Source organism: Panthera uncia (genome assembly GCF_023721935.1).
Source record: "Panthera uncia isolate 11264 chromosome B2 unlocalized genomic scaffold, Puncia_PCG_1.0 HiC_scaffold_24, whole genome shotgun sequence".
In the NCBI taxonomy this organism is placed as follows: domain Eukaryota; kingdom Metazoa; phylum Chordata; class Mammalia; order Carnivora; family Felidae; genus Panthera; species Panthera uncia.
In genome coordinates this window covers 19,766,217-19,792,577 of record NW_026057580.1, presented here as the reverse complement: position 1 = coordinate 19,792,577, position 26,361 = coordinate 19,766,217, and the positions used below count along the sequence as shown (strand labels likewise).

Sequence of the window (26,361 nt, the reverse complement as noted above, 5' to 3'; positions counted from 1 at the left end):
TCCAGGGACTGTTCACCTTCAGAGCGCTAGAGTATCCCATGTTTATGTAGGCACTGGAAATTTCCCATGACCAGACTCCTGTTTAGGATAGTCCGTGGAAAAACCCTGGAGACAAGCCCTTTGGAAACATCCATTTAATTTGAGGGGAATTTGTTCTGGTTTGTGAATCAATTTTGTAAGGAATTCTGTGTTTAAAGGCCAATTTCAGTTCTCTAGCTCTCCCCACTCAATAGCTAATGTATATTTAAGAGCTGCCTGAAGGGTTAACTCACTTTTTTTTCCTAGTGATTATAGATGCACACCTCAAGGAGCTGGCTTACTTGGGCAGTTAATTTCTCTCTGGAATTTCTCTTGCTTGAATGTCCATAATACATTGACTTCCGCAAAGAATTGATTTCCACACAAAATTCCCTGCTTGCCTTAAACCCTTCCCCACAAGCCGCCGGCTGCCTGCATAAATATGTGGTTTTTCCTCATGAATCATTTGTAGCATACCCAATTGGAATGGAGAGTAAAAAGGGCTGGGAAGTAATGTGATCTGACTGTTCAAGTGCTTCTTTTATGAGAAAAGTGAGCCTTACCAGCTAACAGAAGACCAAAGTTACAATATTCTGCCCAACTAAAAATGCACTTGGAAAGCATTTATATTTATGTATGTGTTCACCCAGATGTTCCATAAATGCTAATGACAGTAGGGCAGGTGATTCTACAAATCTATTCGTTCGTTCAAAATACGTACTCTGTGAGCACCTGTCTGGCAAAGGTGATGAATATGGATGTAATTCTTGGAATATATTCTTGAAATATTTGAATCTTTTCCCTCCTGGGAGAGTCTTGGTAATGAATGAGCATTTCATTGGTAATGATATAGAGGTGTACGTCCAAGTGAGATGTACCTTTCTCATTGTTTATATACTTGCAGAAAAAGTGGGAGTTTAAGAAGCTCCCATTCTCTAATTCTTAGTGCTTATATATTCATGGGCTTTCCCATGGCTCGTACGTGTGCTAGAGACATAGCCCACAATGTGGGCTGTGTGGAAGGTGGAACTTCACATGTACTTCCCTGAGGAAGGTTCTGTTCGTGTAATCATAACAGTCAGTAACCATGTTACTTCCTTGTGTTTCTGTGAGGGCTGAAGAGATATATTGGGCGCTTGTATTTGCCAACCCAGCCACAGTTGTTCTTTCTGAAGTTGAGAATCATGAGCACTTGTCCTGTTTGCTAGCAAGAGGAAAGAATTGAGATAGCTGGATTTGATGCTAGTAAGTGTTCTTTTTGGAAATGCCTAATGCCAGATTTGCATGTTTAAAAAGATATAAATGTTGGTCTTTCCACCAAAATTTGGAGATGTGCTACTGGAGAGTGGGTTATTTCAACAACACCTAGTGCTAGTCTAGATCAGGTTTCTCAGTCATGGTAGTATTAGTATTTTGGGTGCTATAATTCTTTTTTTTTGTAAAGTTTATTTATATATTTATGTATGTATATATGCATGTATTTATTTTGAGATAGTGGGTGAGCAGGGGAGGGACAGAGAGAGAATTCCAAGAAGGCTCCATGTTGTCATTGCAGAGCCTGATACGGGGCTTGATCCTATGAAATCAACAGTCAGATGCTTAACTGACTGAGCCACCCAGGAACCCCTCAGGTGCTATAATTCTTTGTCATGAGAGGCTGTGCTCTGTACAGCAGCATTCCTGGACTATGCCACCCCAAGATGATTGGAGTCTTAGGGAAGGCCCAGGTTTCCTTAAGTCATGTTACCATCTAAAATAGTAATTCAACTTCATATTCCATCATGTCCAAAAGTCACTTGTGCCAAGTTCCGTGTGGTAGATGAGACATGTGATTAGAATTTTAAATGGCCTCAGGAAATTGGAGAAATGCTCAGAATCCTAAATAATGAAGTACAGGAGAAAAGAGGCCACTAGTCCACAAAGAAAGAAAACAGTGTGTATGTAACTGAGTTAAAAATGAGGAACGGCTGGCTAATTACAAATACCCAGGATGAAGGAGCCTTCAGGCACACAGTGAATAACAAGCTGAAGTTAAGGAAACAGCATTGTGGTTGTGTCAGCATGTGCTGGCTCCTCGATCAGGTCCTTGCTGATGCCTACTGGTCAGGCTTCCAGTGTCAGTGGAACTTTCAGAGGACTCTGGTCCTCACTTATGCTTCCCAGGAGGCAGAAGTCCTCCAGGGATTAGGGCACTGGGGCATTGGTTCCTCTTCTCACATGAGGCAGAAGTTGAGGATTGCTGGTTTTAAAACAACTTGTTTGAGTTTTCCTGCATGTTGACTTTACTTGGTTGTGGTGTGTGTGTGTGTGTGTGTGTGTGTGTGTGTGTGTAGCTTCCTAGTGGAACATGTAGCACACCTAGAGGACAAGGCTCTTGAAAGTCCCCTTCTGTGGAGAGTACTGCTTTTAATGACTGCCAGTTGACTACTCAGGTTCAGAGAGCTACCTTTAATAATACCTAAACTTCTTTCATTTAGGAAATGAAGTCAATACAGTATTAGTCTAGAATGACTGAAGCTATGGGCTGAAATGAGTTTACTCAACCTAAAGATAGAGAACAGCTACAAGTAAAAGAGTGTCTTTGGAGTCTCTATTGTTGGTCCTCCTGTGCCCACAATGGAGTAAAACTCCTTAAGCTGTATGAAAGGCTGTGACAGAGAGCTCTGCCCCTGAGCAGGCCAGAACTTCCTCCTTCAGTTCTAACACTTTTTTGTGTCCCGTCCTAACATCATTATTCATCATGGCATGCGTTAGTGTTCCATAGACATTGCTGACAATCTCAATCTTTTCTTTCTTTTGTTTTTTTGATAATGTATTGTCAAGTTAGCTAACATACAGTGTATACAGTATGGAAGATATTTACAAATGACATATCAGATAAAGGGTTAGTGTCAAAAATCTATGAAGAACTTACCAAGTTCAACACTCAAAAAATAAACAATCCAGTGAAGAAATGGGCAGAAGACATGAATAGACACGTTTCCAAAGAAGACATCCAGATGGCTAACAGACACATGAAAACATGCTCAACATCACTTATCATCAGGAAGACACAAAACCACACTGAGATATTCACACCTGTCAGAGTAGCTAAAATTAACGACTCAGGCAACAACAGATGTTGGTGAGGATATGGAGAAAGGGGAGCCCTCTTGCATTATTGGGAATGCAAACTCGTGCAGCCACTCTGGAAAACAGTTTGGTGGTTCCTCAAAAAATTAAAATAGAATCACCCTGTGGCCCAGCAATAGCACTACTAGGAATTTATGCAAAGGATACAGAAGTGCTGATTTATAGGGGCACATGTACCCCAATGTTTATGGCAGTGCTATCAACAATTGCCAAATTATGGAAAGAGCCCAAGTGTCCATTGATAGATGAATGGATAAAGAAGATGTGATATAAACACACACACACACACACACACACACACACACACACACACAGGAATACTATTCAGCAATGAAAAAGAACGAAATCTTGCCATTTGCCACAACGTGGTTGGAATTGGAGGGTGTTATGCTAAGTGAAATAAGTCAGTCAGAAAAAGACGGATATCATATGTTTTCACTCATGTGGAATTTGAGAAACTTAACAGAAGATCAGAGGGGAAGGGAAGGAAAAGTAAGTTAAAAACAGAGAGGGAGGCAAACCAGAAGAGACAGAGTACAAACTGAGGGTTGATGAGGGTGGGTGGTGGGGGGGGGTTGGGAAAATAAGTTATGGGCACTGGGTTTTCAATTAGCAATAATCACGCCTCGGATAAACCTCATTGGGTACAATACTGCCACTGCGCAAAGCTTGAGTTATGGGTATTGAGGAGGGCACTTGTTGGGATAAGCACTGGGTGTTGTATATAAGTGATGAATCACGGGAATATACTCCCCAAATCTCAATTTTTTCTTCTGTTGTTCAAAACAACTATGTCAGTAGACAGTCCTCATTAACTTTATGTCGATGTCTTGATAATGCTCAACCCCATAATGCTGGAGTTTAAGACCCCTCATCTTCCTTAAACATACTCTTCAAAATGTCTTTTCCTGTTGACTACTGGGAATTAGCTCACATCCTCACCCATGCGACTCTCTGTGCCCTCTGAACTGAGCATGCCGTTTTCCATTTGCTAGGAATGGTAGGGATTTTATACTGTCTGGAATTTTGGTGTGAACAGAACAACTCTTAGTTAAGTCTGAACTGAAAAATGATGTCCAATTTTTAGGAAATCTATATTTATGTAGCAATATCAAACAATACTCCAGTCTTGTCCAACAGATTTTACCTGGTATCTGAAAGGTTAAGTTACTCTTTTCTCATGACCACAGATGCATCTTTCAAGGAGCTGGTTTACATGGACACTTAATTAATTTTTCTCTAGAATGTCTCCCACTAGAATGTCCATGATACATTGACTTCTGCAAAGAATGTTGCTCAGTATATTTTATCCACTATTGGGAAGGCCTATGGACTTCCTTTTGGTTCTGCCCTTGACCTGGTGACATGACTTTGCATTGCACCCTACTGTTTACATTTCTTCACTTGTGCCCCATTGTTTGGCATCCTGATTCTGGGTCTTGCCTTTATTTCTCTCCTTTAGCCTACAATCTCTGACACTTCCAGGTTTAGACATGAATTGAGTTGGCTCTGAGTTATTAGCTCTGTGACTTTGAGGAAGTTACTCAACATCTACAAGATTCAATTTCTTTGTGAAATTGTAATAATTTTTTTAGGGTAAAAGTGTAGCATTTTATTTAATTTATTAATTCATTATTTTAATATAATTTATTATCAGATTGCCTTACATACAACACCCAGTGCTCATCCCAACAAGTTCCTTCCTCCATGCCTAGCACCCATTTTCCCCTCTTCTCCACCACCCCCATTAACCCTCAGTTTGTTTTCTGTATTGAAGAATCTCTTAAGGTTTGCCTCCCTCTCTCTGTTTGTAACATTTTTTCCCACCTTCCCTTTCCCCATGGTCTTCTGTTAAGTTTCTCAAGATCCACATATGAGTGAAAACATATGATATCTGTCTTTCTCTGACTGACTAATTTCATTTAGCGTGATACCCTCCAGTTCCACCCATGTTGCTGTAAATGGCGTAATTTCATTCTTTCTCACTGTCAAGTAGTATTCCATTTTATATATAAATATTCTTTATCCATTCATCAGTGAATGGACATTTAGACTCTTTCCATAATTTGGGTATTGTTGAAAGCACTGGTATAAACATTGGGGTACATGTGCCCCGGTGCATTAGCACTCCTGTATCCCTTGGGTTAATTCCTAGTAGTGCTATTCCTGGGTCATAGCGTAGTTCTATTTTCAGTTTTTTGAGGAACATCCACACTGTTTTTCAGAGTAGCTTCACCAGTTTGCATTCCCACCAACAGTGCATGAGGGTTTCCGTTTCTCCACATCCTCGCTAGCATCTATAGTTTCTTGATTTGTTCATTTTAGCCACTGTGACTGGTGTGAGGTGGTATCTCAGTTTGGCTTTGATTTGTATGTGAAACTGTAATAATAATACATAATTCAGAATTGTGAAAGTAAAGGAGTCTCTAAAATCTGGTACCTGGACAATAGCATCTTCTTTAGAAATCTTTACTATGAGTATTATTATCACACTTGGTTCTAAGTTAGGAAAAAGGCAATTATTTCTAAGGAAAAGAAAAATTGAAAATAAATATAACTTGTACTGAGTTAGATCATCTTTTTGTGGGGATCTGGTAACAGATTCCCAACCTAATTGTCTAGGTCTCTATCCTCCTTCAGTTTTCTACCATGGCTTCCATGTGCAGTGGGCTGTTAAGGCAGCTCATGGGAAAGTCACCAGGAAGTTCATTCTTTCCAGTGTCTCTCCTGTCTTTGAACATCTCCTGGATCCCTTGATGACTAAACAGTATAGTGTTAGTATCTCTTTCACCTCCAGAGAAGTAGTTGTCAAAATGGGCTCAAAAGATCAACGATATTGGAACCACCTATGGTGCTCAAAAGTACAGAATACTGTCCTCCAACCCTTCACCATAACCTTCAGTACCTGTTAAGTCTGAATATCTAGAGGTGGGGCCTAAAAATCTGTATATCATATGCCCCAGGTTAGGGTTTCCAGACAAAACACAGCATACGTGGATAAATTTAAATCTTTGAAATATAACTAATACATTTTTAGTAAAGTATATCCTATACAATATTTGAGATATACTCATATTAAAAAATAGTGTTTTCAATCTGAAATTTAAATCTCACTGGGCTTCAGTGTTTTTGTTTGCTAAATGTTGTTACAACTCTATGTTGCATGCACACTAAACTTTAAAAAACTTTTAACGAGACATTCACAGGACAGTCCCACCAAGCCCTATATATAGGTAACTGTGGCACTGACGTATTGTTTTATAGAAAGACATTTAATGCCTTGTTGGGTGCCACAGCATCACAATCCCTTTTGCTTTACATTCTCTCTTCTATGACCTGTTGCTGTCCTAGTCCTGTAGCACATTCTCCCAGGAAATGAGTTGCTCACAGAAGGGACACTCCAGCTTTCTCACAGTCTTACCAGCTAGGCCATGTCATGCCCCCAAGTGATCAGGGATAAACTGTGTGGAAGTCTCTGTAGCTTCCTTTGTCCCTGTAGACCTGAGGCTGGCTGAGGAGCCTGTTTCTTGAGTTCTGTTCTATAGGTAGACACGAGCATCTTGGCCTCAGACCAGCCTCTCTGGCTGAGAGAGAAAACGTGCACAGAATTGTATAGCAAGTAGTCCAGCAGCTTGGTCTATTGGCCCTTCTTCCCTCCTACTGAAACAAAGAATAGCCAACATACTATTTACTTTACTGCCTGACATTAGAGGTTGAAAATTCAGATATCCATAGGGGCTGGGCTAGAATCATATATAAGTGAAGCAGAAAGGGTGTGGCCTATGAAAAAATAGCCATAATCCAAGAAGGTGGGCACTTCTTAGCTTCAGCTGGTCCCTGGCTATCCCATAGGAATTTGGGCTCAGTATTATTAAAAAACTGAAAGTCTGAATTTTTATATCAAGTCTCCCGATTTTAAGTCATTGGAAATAAAGGCTCCTGGGTGGCTTAGTCAGTTGAGCCTCTGACTCTTGATTTCCGCTCAGGTCATGATCCCAAGGGGTTGTGGGATCGAGCCCTGTGTGAGGCTCGGAGCTGAGCATGGGACCTGCTGAAGACACACACGCTTTCTCTCTCTCCGTCTCTCTCTCTCTCTCTCTCTCCCCCTCTCTTTCTGTCCCTCTCTCTTCCTCTGCTCCTCTCCCTTGCTTGCATGTGTATTTACTCTGTCTCTAAAAAATTATAATAAAATAAACAAAATGTTGGAAACAAAGTAACCATTTTTGTGAACATTAGGTAGGCCAACCAAAAGACCTTTGTGTACAATAATAAACTCTTCAGGGAGTTAGTTTTCTACTCCCTCTTAAATTATATTACACAGTGATGATTAAATTGTAGGTACATTATCGAGTTTGGAAAGATAATCCATTGTGTTCAATTTGTTCAGAATTATAGCCCAAAACTCATATGGTCTAATGGAGAATTTAAGTTTTATATGAACATATAAAATACATCAAATTATTTAGATAGGAAATCGTATAAAGAAATATTAAGGTTGGGGCACCTGGGTGGCTCAGTTGGTTGAGCGTCTGACTTTGGTTTAGGTCATGATCTCACAGCTTGTGAGTCTGAGCCCCACATCGTGCTCTGTGCTGACAGCTCGGAGCCTGGAGTCTGCTTCAGATTCTGTGTCCCTCTCTCGCTGTGCCCCTCCCTCGCTCATGCTCTGTCTCTCAAGAATAAATAATAATAATAAAAAAAATTAAAACAAAGAAATATTAAGGTGATTAATCTAGTGAATATAAAGTACACTGGGGAGATTCAAGATGTGTTTGAGCTCAGACACCATGTCTCAGAACTAAGGCATAGTTAGTACAATCACTGGCCTTCATCCCATAGCCAAATCTTTGATTTGTTCAAAGGATTGGAGAGGATGCTTTGTGTAGACTTGGCTTTAAGGTACGCCTTTGCCCCTATATACTGTTGCGTACACCAAAGAGGAGGGCTTGGATTGATGACAAAGTAAGATTCCCTGTATGGAAGATTACAAGAACATTTTAACATGAGATATCACATATTTAGGTTGGCAAATTACAGTTGAGCTGAGCTGTGTGGGGGAAGAAAAATGAGAGTATTTCTGATCCCTGAGGTGAGGCAGGGTTGGGGGAAAGATGGCGGTGTGTGAAGAGTAAATGGAAGTATGAATATACCTCAACAGAAAGTAAATAAAAAAGCAGAATATTCACATAGAAGAGTCTTTCTCTCTGGCAACTTCATTGTATCTGGAATAACTATTATTTAACTATCCTTAATTTCTGTAGGGAAACAGGGTGTATGTTGCTGGTTTGGGCTACTTTTTTCATCTTGTGACCAGCCAAGCATCACAATCTCCACTTCTCTCCTTCACTCAGAATATTGCACATTCTTGTACAAGGTAACCTTGGGGAAATTCGTCTGTAATTTTGATGTAAGGGTAATAATTGAACATTTTTTTGTACAATGCTCTCAGAGAGGGTGTAATCTGGGGCATGCATGTAAGATTTGATGGACGTGCCTTTGTATGCATTTGGGATCATAAAAGTTTGGTATTGAAGGGAAGGAAAGTGACAGGGAAGTCACTTGAGAGGGCAGCAGGAAAGAGTGCATCTTTTGTGTCCAGAGGAGAATTTAGTAGAGAAGTTAAAGTTCCAAGTGATTAGGAGCAACCAGGAAGCAGGAGTGACTGGTCTCAGGAGACCAGTGGGGTGAGGAGCCTTTGGGAAGAGGCTCTTTGCCTGTGACATGTACCCATTAATAGGGAAGGGGACTTGTTCAATATCTTTGGTACATGGAAGTAAGGTCTTCTGCTAAGAGCAAGATCTGGGAAGTATGTTGGAAACATGGGAAAAATTCAGACTTCAAAGTCAGGCCCTACTTCAAATTTTGTCTTTACTCCTAGAAAACTGGCTTGGTTGTTGTTGTTTATTTAAGAGTCAGGTCCCTCATTTATAAAATTTCAGATCTACACTGAAAGTTTGATGTGGTCTTTAGAGATGACTCATATAATGTACATAAGAGAACACCTGGAATACAGTAGGAACTCAAAAATTGATAGCTATAAATAATTACAATGATAATAGTATAGGAATACTGCTATGATGGATAGTGATAGATGAGTGGAATAAGGATTAAGAACAATTGCTGTGTTATGTTGAAGGGCCAGCTGAAGATAGGATTAGCACATATGCCATGAATTTATCATGAAGATTATGACGTTTTACCAAGGAGCTGTCAGAAGCCCTGTAGTGTGAGCAAAGAAGGTACCCAGAATACTGTGAAAGTAGGACATTTCAAGGAGAAGAACAAAAGTTTGAGGGAGAACGGTTCTGGTGTTCACTTTCTAGAATGTTCTGATGGGCAAGGCACAGGTATCCACACCCCTAGGAAGGGTGAACCTAGAGAGAGACTGGGAGAACAGACTGGGATGGTGGCAGTCTTCATCTGCTGAGATTCAAGAGCAGGTGATAGAGGGTAACAGAGAGGAAAGACTGAGGGATGGGCAATGCTGGACTGGACAAGGGGTCAAGGATGTTATCTCTACTGTCCTTACTCATTACCTTCATTTTATATTTTCCAATGTGAAAAAGTGGGACATTTGAAACATGGAAAGTGGCTGATTTTCACTCTTTGTTTTACTTTCAAGGTGTGGCCTCTTTGTATACCCTCAATTTCAGCCACCTTGGGATAATGGCAAGGGCCTCACCGTGTTCCAAAACTTCACGGTTTGGGGAAGTGCAGGTGGTGCCCAGGTAAGCTGTGTTAGTTTTTTATTAAATTGTCATTTGTTTTCTCATGGTGATTTATTATGCATCTCTATTTAAATGGGGATAGTATGGGAGCCACTGCAATATTATCATAGTTGTATGGGACAAACAGCATCATAGATGTGTGGAAAAGTTGTTGAATGAACGAATTCCTACTCAGGAAACCAGGGTCAAGTCATTTCCTCTACAGTGACTTTTCAGCAGCTCTACTAGAGAACAATAGAATTGTAGTGATAGAGATTTACAAGCAGGAGAGATCATAGAGGTCATCTGTTTCTTATCTCCCATGCCTATTTAGAGATAAAAATTAAGGCTCAGAAAGTAAAAGGATTCCCCAAACGTCACACAGCACCACCAGCTGCAGAATTCAGACCCCAAATGTTGTGCATTTGGTACCTTAATATCTTGAGTAATAATGCATGCTTCAGTCTTAAAAAAGTACTGTTCATCCCTGGAACATGAAAATTCCTGCTCAAAGTGTCATTCTTATTTTTATCAATGAGCCACATTTTCTTCTATTTTCTTCAAAAGGGAAAAAGTTTGTGTTCAATCATTCACTTTTCATTACTTCAATGATTTCTGGTAAAGAAGCTTTGGATGCTCACTCTTAGCAGCAACTTGTAAAATTAGCCAGGGTCACTATTTGGTGCTACACAAAGAAAATTATATACACTTGATCTCTGTCATTTAGCAATCTGGAGCCTAAAATACGTAGATGAAGCAATATGTTTACAGGGCACTCAGGAAATAGAATAAAAACATATAGTTAAGTTACATTAAGAAAGTTAGACATTAATTTCACATACCCAACAAGAGGAAGACAACTGTGGATGGGGAAAGCCCAAAAATGTGTAATTAGGGTAGCTAACAGGAAGAATCCCAACTGCCTTTAGTGTTTTGTTCTTATTGAATTTATACAGTACTTTGTTCCCATAAACATCATGGGTAAAGGGGTGACAAATCCAGTGGAAACATTGATTGAGTGGCCTCTTACACAGAGAAGCAATTCATGACTTGAAGAGAGTTATGCAATATCTCCATGCCCTTGAATAGCCTTATTTTAAAGGAAATAACCTAATAAAATGAGAATATTAGAAGGTGATCATGAAAGTCAGTTTTCTCAAATTCTGCAGTCAGAAATGCTAAACCCATAAAAACAAAAAACAAAAAAACAAAGAAACAAAAAAACCCATATCCTTAAAGATGAAACTCTTGTGCACTCAAATTGAATTAATTAAAAAGTTCAAACAATGTGAATGCTTTTGTAATTTCACTTTTATGAGGAGAATAAAGTAAAATTAACATGATAAGGAATTTAAAAAGTGATTCCCACCAAAACAATCCTGCAAAAAAATAAGAGAGATTTACACTTCTTATATAAAAAATTACTATAAGGTAATAGTAATCAAGACAGTGTGGTATGGGCACAAAGAGAAATATGGATAAATGGAATAGAATTGAGAGTCCAGAAATAAATCCACCCAGTTGATTTTTGACAAGGATGCCAAGACCATTCAGTGGGGGAAACAATAGTCTTTTCAATAAATGGCACTGGAACAACTGGGTAGCCACACTGAAAAGAATGAAGTTGGATCCTTACCTCATACTATTTACAAAAGTTGACTCAATAATGGATCAAAAACAATGTTAGAACAGAAAGTATAAAAAAAATCTTAGACAAAAACAAAGGAATAAATCTTCATGATCTTGGGTTTAGTTAAAGATTCCTAGGTATGACTCCAAAACAAGCAACAAAAGAAAAATGGATAAGTTGGACTTTATCAAAATTAAACATTTTAGTGGTTCAAAGGACCTCATCAAAAAGTGAAAGCACAACCTATACAATGGGAGATGATATTTGCAAATGATATATCTGATAAGGGAATTGTGTATCTGGAATATATTAAGAACTCCTATAGCTCAACAGTAAAAAGACAACCCAATTAAAAAATGAGCAAAATATTTGAACGGACAATTCTCCAAAGAAGATATACATATGGTCAAAAGCATGTAAAAAGATGTTCAACATAATTAGTTATTAGAAAAATGTAAGTCAAAACCACAGTGAGATAGCACTTCACACCCACTGAGATGGCTAGAATCAAAATGATAACAAGTGTTGATGAAGATGTGGAGAAACTGGAACCTTCACACACTGTCGATGAGAATTTAAAATGGTCTAGATGCTTCAGGAACCAGTATGGCAGTTCCTCAAATTGTTACACATAAAGATATGTGTATGATATGATCTATCTACTCCTAGGTATATAAGGGAAATAAAACATAGATCTACAGAGAGACTTATACCCAAATGCCTACAGCAGCATTGTTCATAATAGTCAAATGGTGAAAAAAACTCAAATATTCAACATTGGACAAATGGATAAATATAGCATGGTGTATCAGTAGAATGGAATATTATTGAGCCAGAAAAAATGAAATGAAGTGCTGTTATATGCTAAAACATGAGTGAACTTATGGAAACATTATGCTCAGTGAAAGTAGCCAAGTCCTACCTATGTGATGTTAGGCAAATCCCATTATTTTTTCTTCATAAAGTGGAAAGAGCAATCATACCTAAAGGATAAATTTGTGTTGAGAGTTAAATAGGTGCCCATAAGGATGCCTGGATCTTTGTGTTTACATAGTAGCAGCCCTTATTCTTACCATCGTTAGTGAATAGGAGTAGATAGTGATAGATCAATGTTAACAGTGATGTCTCTGGAAATTTTACATTGATAAATACCTTCTGCATCCAATAAAAATACATTGTTTTCACATTTCGTAAACTTACGTTATTAGGTATATCTGACTATATTCTGGTCATTAGACATAAGTGTCATGTATACAGATACTTGAACAGAAGATTCCATTGGGTAAAATTTCAATTGTGTATAAACATAGATTCATATTTATTTGATGACATTGATATTGATATTTTCTCATTTAATGATCTTAATAACCTTGGGGGGAACTGTGCCATTACTAGAGATCCCTTTCTCTCTCCCTCTCTCCCTCCCTCTCTCCCTTTCTCCCTTTCTCCCTCTCTCCCTTTCTCCCTCTCTCCCTCTCTCCCTCTCTCCCTCTCTCCCTCTCTCCCTCTCTCCCTCTCTCCCTCCATCTCTCTCTCTCTCTCTCTCTCTCTCTCACTCGCTCTCCCTCTCACTCTCGAGAGAGGAAAAGAGAGAGAGGGAGAGTGAAAGGGAGAGCACTAGTGTCATACAGCTAAGAATTGCTGGATTCCAACTCAATGTGACCTTTGAACATATATGTTAATAAGAGTTGAGAAGAATATCCTTTCCTCACCATGTCTCATAAATGCAAATTGATTCTTTTAGAAGAGAGAGAGAGATGAAAGCACTTTCTGAAAGGTGTATTCACACAACAAATAGATGATTTTTGCTACTGTGTGTTGGTTTTCTTTTAAAATCACCAGGTTCTCTAGCTAATGTGAGGTGTTAGCTGTTTTTTAAATATGAGTATATTTGCCAGATCTTGGGCTGATGCTTGTAAATAGGTCACAATTCTTACCAAGTTAACAGTTTAGATTATACTTATTTTGTTTAAATAAACCTTCGTGTCTTCAAAGATGTATCATTTTGTAAAAGCTGTTGGCTCATACATAATGGGATATGCAAGCTTTTTGTTTCATGAAAATTCAAGCTTAAAGACCGATTGACAAGTAGAAGCACGATACTATAATAAATCAAGGCTACTTTGGCCTTAATAGGAAACTTCCACGTGAAGGTATGAATGTAAATATGATGCTATTTAATAAAGAAATAAATGCTGTGTTAGGTAATTTGCTAGTCCAGACCTCCACCTTGATTTTGAAGATGGTTGAATTGAAGTCCAGGAAAAGTTCAATGTCTTGCCTGAGATCATATAGTTAGTTAATATCAGTGGTAGGTCAAAACCAAGAGCTCTGTCCTCCAAACTAGTGGGATTCTTTCAACTCTAACAAACTAATTTTGTTAATATTCAATCCCTATTTGGGCCCACTCACCCAAGTTGTCATAAATATATATGCACATAGCACATTTTTAATCTGTAGTCATTTGGAATTACTTATTTCATAATTATATTTTTTATAATAATAGTAACATATACTACCATGAAGAAAATAGTAAGTATTTGAGTTCTTGGATGCTCTGTTTTTCTCCATTAATTTTGTGTGATTTGACAATTGCAAGTTTATTTTAGATAAGTGAAGAATTCACACTGACATTTTTAATGTAACAGTTATTGTGAGGAGAAATGAAAAGTACAGAGGGGATGTTACCAAAAGGGACTAGTTAGTACTGACCTGACAGCAACTTTGGGATGTCTGTACAGATATTGATGGACAAAAGCTGCTTAAATGTGGTATAGCATGCTTATTTATACTTAATCAATAATTAAAGAAGCTATAGGAAGTCTGCAAGAAAAACCAAGCCTCAGACCTTTGCCATAACATATGCTGTTATTTTATAGATTTTTAGAAGTAGCAATCTTCACCTGAAAAACTTCCAAGTTTATTCATGCAGAGATTTTGGAATTGACATCTTGGAAAGTGATGCAAATACTTCAGTTACTGACAGCTTATTACTTGGTCATTTTGCCCACAAGGTAAGTGCCTTAGTGTAGTTGTTTTAGACTGTCTATCAAAACAGAATTGTTCGTGCTCGGTTCCCTAGTGACCCAGGGTATGTAATTTTAATAGTATTCTTTAGTGAATCTTGGGTTTAATTGGTAGAGGTTAGAAGAACTTTTTATTTGTAACAGTGGTGGTATCTATGATGAAATTCAAATGTACACAAGGTTTTAACGTTATGAGTCCATATAAATCCTAAAAGCCATGAGTAGCTTGCCAAATTCTTACTTGGTTGCAATTTAGCATTATTTTCACTGCAATTCAGTAATAAACCTAATGATTTTAGATTAATTTACCTTTACTTCACAAGGGTTATAGAATAGCAAAACTTCACATTTTCTCTTTGTATTGTAGTTTGCCATGTTTCAATATAAACATTTTGTTCATAGGGTCCTTATTGTTTTTAGAGTGCCCCTCCTCACCAAAGAGGTAACATGAATTTATGTTGCATAGTATACTAGAGTACCTTAGATGATTCCTTAATACTTGCCTAAGCATGGGTTTCTACATGATAAATATCAGACTACAGATGACTTCTCTGCCACTGCATGACCAGGGTACCAGAATGTAGATGAGGCAAAACAAATCTCCCAGATGCAGAACTAGAAGTAGTAATTCCCCTTAAGGGAAGTCCAGGGTTGCCATTGGTCTTAGTAGGCTTCACACCTGTAATGGACCCCCTTAAATTCTTAAGAGAGTTCTAGAAAGAGCTACATGTATATTCATATCACATTGTCATAACAATCCTAGATGAAAGAGACCTACTGTACTTCTGGAAACAAAGGAAAGAACAAATTCTTTACTTTGGTTCTGAATACCTTGACCTATTGAAATTTAAATAAGTATAGCTCTTGGAGGCTATTGTATAGGTATAGATAAAAATATTAAGATTAATGGGGCGCCTGGGTGGCTCAGTCGGTTAAGCGTCCGACTTCAGCTCAGGTCACGATCTCACAGTCCGTGAGTTGGAGCCCCGTGTCGGGCTCTGGGCTGACGGCTCAGAGCCTGGAGCCTGCTTCAGATTCTGTGTCTCCCTCTCTCTCTGACCCTCCCCCATTCATGCTCTGTCTCTCTCTGTCTCAAAAATAAATAAAACGTTAAAAAAAATTTAAAAAAAATATTAAGATTAAAAAGATGATTTTCTTAAGCTTCATTTTTTTATGTTTAATTCTCAAAGTTAATTAAATATTTTTTGAACCATCATTTTCCGGAGGGAAATACCTGCCCATTTTTCCTTTTCTCTGAAAGGATTATCACCTTGAGAGATGAATCTTCTTTTTTGACTGCAGAATTTTCAAGAGAGGATGGAACCCAGATGTAGATTCTCTGATACCGGTAGATGAAAGGCCCTTAAATTCCTTGGAAATAACCTTAAAGAAGATGCCAAAACAAATGTCCATCAGGCTGAGTCAGTAACTGTCCTGGTAAATTAATGTCACAGCCTCTTAATTGATACTAAGTAGACATCATAATTTAGGGGAGAGTGATACAAACTAAGATACAAATTATGCCAAAAGGGTGTTTATCACGAGATAATAAAACATAATTCTGTCCTTGGGGTGTGATTCACTAGGAATGAAATGCAGCCTAGGGTCTCTCAGTTTTTAAAGAAAGTACAGGAGAAAAGTCCCTGAATAGATATTAAACAGCTTGTTCTAGAAGAGATCTAGATCCTGGTTAGGCACACAAAGCATAAAACCATGGAACTTTAGATCTAATTATCCCTTAGAAGTTGATCTAGTTAAAACTTATGAATTTACCGGTAAACAGATGGAGAATTTGAGAGGTCAAATGATAGCCCAGGATCTATGCCCAGTATTGTGGAGCTAGGATCACCAGCATACCCTCTTACCCTTGGTCAAATACTCTTCAAATCATACGTGGAAGATAGCTTTGGCAATGAGCATTGCCTACTCCAGTATTTCCTGTAGTATTTTTCATGCAAGGCTATTTCCAAGAGGGGGTCTGGGAAAAGCAAGATTCTTAGGTTAATTATAATTATCATATTCTGCTTACCATACACCCATCCCCTGAAATTTATATTCCATATTAACACTTAAAGGGCTCTGTGAAGTTATAGGGTTAAAAACAAAAAGAGGAAAATATCTATACATCTTTATGTAATGCAGTATTTCTCAGATTTATTTGGGAATCTCTTTATTGTCACATGAAACTGTGTCAGTTGTTAAAAAGAAAAAAAAAAGAGAGAAAAAAGGAGGACTGACCTGTCTGTGGTTGGGGAACTCTGATTTTAGCTTCTGTCTTCTGTGCCTGCCATTCCTTTAGGAATTTAGATTTGTGGCCTATCTATTCTTAGACCTTCCACCCACACCTAATTGGTGGCACGCCATTACCAGTGAGTCCTAGCCTAAAACAAACACTACTTTCTGGGAAACACTTTTTGTTAAAAGAAATTATGTCTTGTAAGTATATTTGTGTGTATGTTGGTAACCTCCTGGTCAACACTACCTTTATATTGAGGTGGGTGGAATAGCTTGCAGGGAGGATGGCTTTAATACAGAACAAGAGATGTCTTTTACCACTGTGCTCCCCAGTATGACTGTATGTTATTTGTGTCAGTTTTCTTAACATCCTATTTCATTAGCATCCCCTTTCACTCTCAAAAGTGGCCTGATTTGGATGTAAATTATGGTCACCTGACTTTGGGAAGTATCTGTAGCTTGGTTATCTTCTCATTGTTATTGTAATTAATTTGAGCAGATGACAGTAGTTTAACATGTATCTTATTTAGGCAGATGCTGATGGGTGGCTTCATTCTTCCTCCTGTTTCTCTGGGGTTATTTCCTATTTTCACTTGCGGATTTGTCTTCCTTAATGTAGACCTTTCATTGTTCTGTTTCTCTACATTCTGTTGTAAGGCCCCTTCTCTTCTCAATGCACTTGCTCTCCCTGGGAAAAATCTCATTTTCTCTAGTAGTTTCAATTACTAGACATGCTGATGTCTCCCATATATTTGCACTTATTTCTACCATTTTACTTTGTGCTCCCACTTTGCGGTCAGTTTTCTTTTTTTTTTTTTTCTACTTTTCAAACTTGATTTGTCTTGCATTGAAGGGTATCTTTTTTTTTTATGTTTGCCTGTTTGAAAGTTACTCATTATGTTTTGGTTATTTTAGTTATCGACCTTAAATTTTCAACAGGCCTGTTTGTCTTAATGAAGTCTAAATTACAACAGCATCCTTAAACTTTGCCTGAACAATGAAATGACCTTATACTCTTTCAGCTTCTTTCTTCCTTCCCTTCTTGTATGCTACTTGTCTTTAGTATCTGTTCCACTTCTTAAAATAAATGTGTCGTGGAAGCATAACATTTATAGAGAAAAGTGCACCAATCACAAGCAAAGAACTCGATAGATTTTTATAAAGCAAAAGCGATGGACATACCACCCAGATCAAGAAATAGAACATTATCTGTTCCTTTGAAGCCCCTTCATGGCTCCTCCCACCCAACCCCATTCCCCAGCTCCCTGGCCAAAGGGGAACCATTACTCAGACTTCTATAGGCATAGGTTAATTTGAAATATGTTTTTGATCTTTATATAAATGGAATCATAGAGTAGGAATTCTTTTGTGCCTGATTTCTTTGGCACTACATTATGTCTATGATATCCATTCATGTTTTTATATGTTTCAATAATTTGTACTTCCAATTGTTATGTTGTATTGCACTTCATGACTATACCACAGTTATTTATTTATTTGTTTATTTGTTTATAGAGCAAGGGCTGGGGAGGGTCACAGGGAGAGAGAGAGAGAAAGAGAGAATCTTAAGCAACCTCCACATTCAGCACAGAGCCCAACACCAGGCTGGAACCCACTACCCTGGGATCATGATGTGAGCTGAAATTGAGAGTCAGATGCTCAAGAGACTGAGCCACCCAGGCACCCCTATACAACAGTTGCTATTGATGGACATTTGATTATTGCCAGTTTTCAGCTATGACCAGTAATGATTTCATGAACATTCTTCCGTATGTCTCTTGGTGTTCGTGTGCATGTACTTCTGTTGAATATATGCCAAATTGTAAAATTGCTGAGTCATGGGATATCCATTCAGTTTTAGCAAATAATGCGAAACAACAATCCTAAGTGTTTATACTTGCACCAGCAGTTTGGGAGAAGAGTGTCACAGATGCACCCTGAAATTTCTCCTGACCATCATCTTGGAGTTTTCCTGCATGTCTCCTTAATATTGGATCTCTTGTTCCTGATTCCCACATTTTCCTCCTTTGTGATTTAATTTCTTATTGTATTAGAACATAGCCGATAGTAAATTTCTTAACAAAGTGGGGGCTATGGAAGTAAATATTTTGAGTTACAAATGGAGACCCTCTTATTCCTAGGTTGTTGGTTATGGAATAGCAGTTTGTAGTTCATTTTACCTTGACAATTTGAAGGCAAAGCTCCACTGCCTTCCAGCTTCTAGTTTTGAGGTTGAGTAGTTTAAGATATTCTGATTCTTGGTCAGTTATATGTAACCTTTTAGTTTTTCTGCTTTGGAAGTTTTTGGAATCTTGTTCCTGGTATTATGTAGTTTCAGGATGATGTACCTTGTGTGGTTTTTCGTTGTAACCACTGTATTAGGGAACAGATGAGATTTTCCATTTAGAAAACATATCTTTCCCATCTGAGTAGCTTTCTTAAGTCATTTCTTTGATAATTCTGTCCTCTTATTTTCTTGTTTTCTTTTTTGAAAGAATTTTTATTTGGATATTGGACCTCCTCGGTTCTTTTTCTACTTTTCTTAATTTTCTCTCTGATTTGCCCACTGTCTTTTTATTCTGTTTTCAAGGATATTTCCTCAATTCTTTTCTATTGAATTGATTATTTCTGCTCTCCTGTTTTTGTTCTTTTTTTTTTTTTTCTGAAAAATCCCTTTTTGGGCTTCTTCATGGCTATAATATAGTTATTTCTCTGCGTTTTTTTTGATAGTGTTTAAATGTTCTTCTGATTTCTATACTGATTTTGTCTCCACTGGATTACTTTTCTTCTTTCTTTCTATCACTGTCTTTCATGGTGGAGACCCTCGACAAATGTCTGGTAATCCTCAGCATACAATTATTTTCAAGTGTTGAACAGTGAAACACTAACAACTTAATTAGACAGAGTTTGTTGAAGAGATTTTGCGGAGAATAGTAGAAGCAGGTTTTTTTTTTTAGATTTTCTAATTTTAATTTTTAAATTAATATACAGTAAAACTATTTTTTTGATGTACCATTCTATGATTTTAAACATCTGTATACATTTGGGTAAACACTACCACCATCACCATAATCCAGATACAGAACAGTTGGTTCAACCCAACTTACTGTCTCAGGCTTCATCTTTGTGGCCACATCTTACTCTCAAGTCTAACCCCTGGGAATCTCTAATCTATTGTCTGTCACTATAGTTTTGTCTTTTGAAATGGAATCAGATAGTATGTGACCTTTGAGACTGGCTTCTTTCACTCCCAAATGCCTTCAGGATTTACCTAACTTGTTGCAAGAAGCAGGATTTTATTCCTTATTATTGCCGGGTAGTATTCCACTATATGGATGTACCACAATGTGTTTATCCATTCATTTGTATAAGGAAATTTGAGTTGTTCCCAGATTTGGTGATTACAAGTGGAACTATTATAATCATTTTTGTAAGGTTTTTGTGTGAATGTAAATTTTCATTTCTTAAAAGTAAATAAATACCTAGGGGTTGAATTGCTAGGTCATGTGATAAGAGTATATTTAACTTGATAAGAAAATGCAAACCCATATTCCATAGTTTTTATGGCCATGTGGAAGTTATCAGCACTGGGTATCATCACTATATTTTCTTTAATCATTCTAATATGTGGATAGTGCGTTCTACTGTGATCCTTTGTCATATCATGATTTGCAAATATTTTTTTTCCACTCTATAGCTTGTCTTTTTATTCTCTTGTTTTTATTAACATATTACAAATTGTATTTCATGTGTCTACTTCCCGTCTTTTTTTTTCTTCTTTCCAAATCACAGGAAAGCCAGTGTATGTCAGCGGGGATCAAAACTCCCAAGAGATGGGAACTGATAATATCTAACACAACCTTTGTTAATTTTGATCTCACTGACTGTGTGTCCATCAGGACCTGTTCTGGCTGTTCCCAAGGACAAGGTAAGTTGTTTTAAGACATAAGACAGACAGGAAAGAAGGCCAACGTTCAAGTAATATGATAAATAGTGGCAAAACCTTTGTGACTCATCATTTCTTTCAATTATAAGATTGCATCAGTAGAAACTGCTTTTCTGATCTCCTAAAGGAAATCTCAGTGGTGGTCAGGTACTCCCACTATGACTCTTCTAGCTCTCCATTCTTTCCCTGTGATGACATCTGTTGTACTTCGTCATTACGGTGCCCTGTCTCTGTTGGACTCAGAGCTTCATAAAGGCAGGGACCATGACCTCATGCTCAGAGGTTTGTCATTCATACCCAGAAGCTTGGTGCCTCAAAGTCAGTTCATTGATTGAATACAAATGGAGTTGGGTGGATAGATATATGAACATAAACTAACACACATGCAGTCTTTCCCCAAAGAGCCAGAATGGAGTACTTTATGTTTTCAACTGCCCAAGGCTTGGTGTATACCTAAAGAGAACCATAGGAATTCTTGTTTACTTGTAAACCACATCTCTGAGGTAGTGAGAAATACCTTGGAGGACTCATGGGCCAAGGTGAAAAGAAGTCGAGAGCAATCTAGTTGATTTGATCATTGTAAACAGCCAAACCAAGTAATTCAAGTAAATATGCTCTTGTGGTTTGAATCACCAATTTAGATAATTGTTTGTTTTTTTAATTAAATGAATAATCAGCAAGTCTCCACTTTACTTTTTTTTCTGTATAGGCAGAGTCAAAGACTGTTTTTATTTGGGTGGCATCTGAGTTTAAGATTATAGAAATAATAATAGGAATAAAAAATGCCTTATGGCATTCACTTCAAATTAAAATCCCTCAGTTCTTTAATAGCTTTACTGTTTCATATCATTCACGGGACACTAAAGAAAAACACACTACTTATGACCTCGAATGTCTGCTCACTGGATGATCTGGGCTAAGCCATCTCTTTCATTTGCTTAAAAACTGTGCATTCCAGTTCTGTCTGAGGAACTGGGGTGTATGAAGATGAAAAATACATAATTCTTCTCTTCCAGGAGCTCTTGATCTAGGTACAAAAATAAATGTTAAGCAGATCACTGTAGTTAAGTGTGATGAGTACAGTCCTAGAGGACTAAACAATGTCAGTGAAGGGAGCAAGAAAGGGATCAGGCAAGATATCATAAAGTTGCTCTTGAGCAGAGTTTTGAAAGATGAATACAATTTACAAGGGAGAGATAGGCAGAGAAAACTTTCTAGAAATTAGGAACAGCATATATAAAAATTTAAACTCCAATAGGACTGAATTGTAGACCTGTGGGTGGTTGTGGTATTGGATGAACTATAGAAATTGCAAGAGGTAGAATCATGGAGTCTTTTTTTTTTTTTAATGTTTATTTAGTGTTGAGAGAAAACAAGTGGGGGAGAGGCAGAGAGAGAGGGAGACAGAGAATCCCAAGCAGTCTGTGAACTGTCAGCCCAGAGCCCAATGTGGGGCTTTATCTCATGAACCATGAGATCATGACCTGAGCTAAAATCAAGAATCAGACGTTTAACTGACTCAGCCACCCAGGCACCCCAGAATCATTGAGTCTTGAATGCATGACTTAACTCACTGCATGGATTCTACTGGGATGCAGACTGAAAACATCTGGGCCACTAACTATTTGTATCTTTTTCTTTTTTCTTTTCCTTTTTGTGTATTTATGATGTACGTAACACAAAAATATAGTAGCAAATGTACTGAGACTCGTGTGCTGAGTTTTTACATTTTAATGAAAGGGGTATGGGAATTAGAAAGCCAGTCAGCTGGATCAGCAGCACTACTGATGAATCACATGGAGGCAGGGTGAGGGAAACACTGCAACAAGTGTCGCCCTGCCACTAATACTTAAAAAGGTGCTACTATTAATATTTACCCACATGATTGATTGAATGTTGAGGGTATGTTTACAATATGAGGTTCATAAGAGATAGGGGTAGACTCCCTAGAAGAACTAGAGGAGAAAGATTAAAGACTGAACCACAGCACCTTTACAGTCAGTAACTAGTAAATTAGTCATCTGCGTCTCTATTTCCCACTGTACCAGTTTCTCATCCTTGGCACTATTGGTATTTTAGGTGGGATAATTTTTTGTTGTGGGGACTGTCCTGTGCAGTGAGGATATTTAGCAGCGTCCTTGCCTCTCCACCCACCACATGCCAGTAGCACTGCCATCTACCCACCTGTGACAGCCAAAAATGATTATTAATAGTGCCAAGTGTCCCCTGGAGGGCAAATCCTGGTTGAGAATCACTGCCCCAGGATACAGGCTGCGTGAAGGCATTGCCAATACTGATCTTGTTCTTGTCTGTGTCTCTAGCACATACCACAAAGCCTGGAATATGGTAAACACTCAGTGGATTTTTCTTGAATAAATAAGTGAATCATAACTCTATAAATATGCAGTTTAAAGTGCTAAAACATCCTAGTGAATTCAGCTGCCATTTCTTACAACAGTCTTTTGTGCTGCGTGTAACAGCCTTTCTGTCTTCCAATTTATAGGTGGATTTCCTGTGAAGACCGACCAGTTGAAATTTATAAACTCTCCAAATTTAGTAGCATTTCCATTTCCTTATTCAGCAATTTTGGAAGATGTGGATGGGTCTCTGTCTGGGAGAAATAGAAGTCATATTCTTGCTTCTATGGAAACCCTTCCAGCTTCTTGTTTGGTCAACGCAAGCTTCAGTCAGATTGTTCATGGCAGTGTCTGTGGGGAAGATGTTCACTTTCATCGTATGTCTATTGGTTTGTAAGTTGAATTAACCATACTGATCAGCTTGCCAGTGAGCATATCATTCAGGCTGTTGGGGTTGGGGCTGTTTATTGAAGGGATATTGTTTTCTATATCCTATTAAAAATATTTAGTTAGATAAAAATGATATGGGAATACGCTTGACAGCTGTCAAATCATAAGTTTATGGTAGTTTGAGGCTTATTCAAATGACAGCTAACTTTCAATATTAGTGGACCAGATCACTTAGCCCATGACCTCTTATTGACATTTTGAGCTAATGGCATCTTCTTAAAAAGACTTGGAACCAACAGAGAATTTGAAAAGTAATTTTTTAACTTTGTAGTGGTATTTTATTTTATTTTTTTATTTTTTGAAAAATTTATATTTTTTAATTTAAATCCAAGTTAGTTAACATGTAGTATAATAAAGACTTTAGGAATAGAATTTTAGTGATTCATCACTTACATATAACACCCAGTGCTCATCCCAGCAAGTGTCCTTCTTAATGCCCCTCATACCTTTAGCCCTTTCCCATACCCAACACCTTGCCAGCAACCCTCAGTTTGTTCTCTGTGTATATGAATCTCTTATGGTTTTTCTCTGTTTTTATATGATTTTTGCTTCACTTCCCTTATGTTCATCTGTTTTGTAACTTAAATTCCACATATGAGTGAAATCATATTTGTCTCTCTGACTTATTTAGCTTAGCATAATACACTCTAGTTCTACCACCTTGTTGCAAATGGCAACATTTCATTCTTTTTGATTGCTGAGTAATATCCCATTGTATATATATCTACCACATCTTTATCCCTTCATCAGTCAATGGACATTTGTGCTCTTTCCATACTTTGGCTATTGTCAATAGTGCTGCTGTAAACATTACGGTGCATGTACCCCTTTGAATCAGCATTTTGTATCCTTTGGATAAATACCTAGTAGTGCAATTGCTGGGTCATAGGGTAGTTCTATTTTTAAGTTTTTGTTGAACCTGCATACCATTTTCCAGAATGGCTGCACCAGTTTGTATTCCTACCAATAGTGCAAAAATGTTCCTCTTTCTCTGCATTCTTGCCAACATCTCTTGTTGTCTGAGTTGTTAATTTTAGCCATTTTGGCAGGTGTAAGGTGGTATCTCATTGTGGTTTTGATTTGTATTTCCCTGATGATGAGTGATGCTGAGCATTTTTTTCATGTGTCTGTTGGCCATCTGGATGTCTTTGGAAAATTGTCTATTCATGTCTTTTGCCCATTTCTTCACTGGATTATTTGTTTCTTGGGTGTTGAGTTTGATAAGTTCTTTTTTTTTTTTTTTAATTTTTTTTAACGTTTATTTATTTATGAGACAGAGAGAGAGCATGAACGGGGGAGGGTCAGAGAGAGGGAGACACAGAATCTGAAACAGGCTCCAGGCTCCGAGCTGTCAGCACAGAGCCCGACGCGGGGCTTGAACTCACGGACCGTGAGATCATGACCTGAGCTGAAGTCAGCTGCTTAACTGACTGAGCCACCCAGGCGCCCCGAGTTTGATAAGTTCTTTATAGATTTTGGATACTAACCCTTTATCTGATTTGTCATTTGCAACCATCTTCTCCCATCCCGTTGGTTGCCTTTTAGTTTTGCTGATTGTTTCCTTCACAGTGCAAAAGTTTTTATCTGGATGAGGTCCCTATAGTTCATTTTTGCTTTTGTTTCCTTTGCCTCTGGAGACATGTCGAGAAGTTGCTGTGGCCAAGATCAAAGAGGTTGTTTCCTGTTTTCTCCTCTAGGATTTTCATTGCTTCCTGTCTTACATTTAGGTCTTTCATTCATTTTGAGTTTATTTTTGTGTATGGTGTAAGAAACTGGTCCAGGGTCATTCTTCTGCATGTCATTGTCCAGTTTTCCGAGCATGATTTGCTGAAGAGACTGTCTTTTTTTCCATTGGATTTTATTTCCTGCTTTGTCAAAGAAAGATATTTAAATTAGAAATATTATTAAAAAATTCTTACAATGTCCATTCTCATTTATATACATGTCTCCCCAAGCTCTTTTTAAGTGTTCAGTATGCTCTGGGGAAGCAATTGATGATGCCTTCCTATTATTTGCAAAGTTGCTCCACTCCAGTTCATTTTCCTTGTTAATTTCATGAACTATTGGATTCGTACAATACATTTCCTATTAATATTGGAGCAAGGACTCCTTGGCTATGCTAGTCGAAGTACCATTAAGTCAGCAGCTAGGCTGTTTATAATGCATAATAGGATTGCTTCTGCCCTCTTTAATTTCCAGGTAATGATTGCTGAGTGTCTAGGGTTCTATCTTTTACCTATTTCAAATGCATTGCATATATTTAGCCACACTTCTTTCCTTCCATTGTTTTAAGTGTCCTAAGTGCATGAATATTAAGTCAAGTGATTCAGGCAGACCATGTTGGCATCTTATTTAAACAGGAAAACTCCACAGTAAGTGAATGCCATCAGGACGGCACTAAGTCTGCATTTTGATTGCATATGGAATTAGTTTCCTGACATTCTCTTTTGGAAACCTTAGCAGTACAGTGCTAACATTGAATAGTCTTAAAATTCTCCACTTTTGCCTTCTCAACTGTTTATTAGTCTATCAGATGTTAATGGGTCTAATTCTAGTGAGCACAATAGCAATGTGGAGAGATATATTTTCATTTCTAATCATTTCGTTTGTGCAGTGCATACTTCCTGTTTTCATTCTCAAGGATGCATCCTGAGTATTATTGTTAGTTTAGTGATTTTGCCAAAGATGTTTTTAATGAATGAGATTTATAAAAGTTAGTGATGTATTTTTTATATGCCTTTCTTTTCAAATGGGAAAATTAATAGGTTTGTGTAGTTAAAAAGAGCATGATGTGTTTGTGTATTTATTTGACTGTGTTTTTGATATTCCTTTTTTATGCCTTACTTTGAGAACTACTGGA

At 37.8% G+C, this 26,361-nt stretch overlaps 1 protein-coding gene and 1 pseudogene across 1 annotated transcript in view; one reads left to right on the top strand and one right to left on the bottom strand.

Moving 5' to 3' along the window:
- The window catches only part of PKHD1 (PKHD1 ciliary IPT domain containing fibrocystin/polyductin), a 483,789-nt gene that overhangs the window by 205,381 nt on the left and 252,047 nt on the right, over positions 1 to 26,361 (top strand). The window contains exons 43-47 of the mRNA XM_049653801.1: positions 8,412 to 8,524; positions 9,773 to 9,878; positions 14,367 to 14,501; positions 20,541 to 20,676; positions 23,198 to 23,444. Of these exons, the coding sequence (XP_049509758.1) occupies positions 8,412 to 8,524; positions 9,773 to 9,878; positions 14,367 to 14,501; positions 20,541 to 20,676; positions 23,198 to 23,444 (737 nt within the window). The remainder of the gene's footprint in view (positions 1 to 8,411; positions 8,525 to 9,772; positions 9,879 to 14,366; positions 14,502 to 20,540; positions 20,677 to 23,197; positions 23,445 to 26,361) is intronic.
- On the bottom strand, positions 3,749 to 3,820 carry LOC125939251 (uncharacterized; annotated as a pseudogene).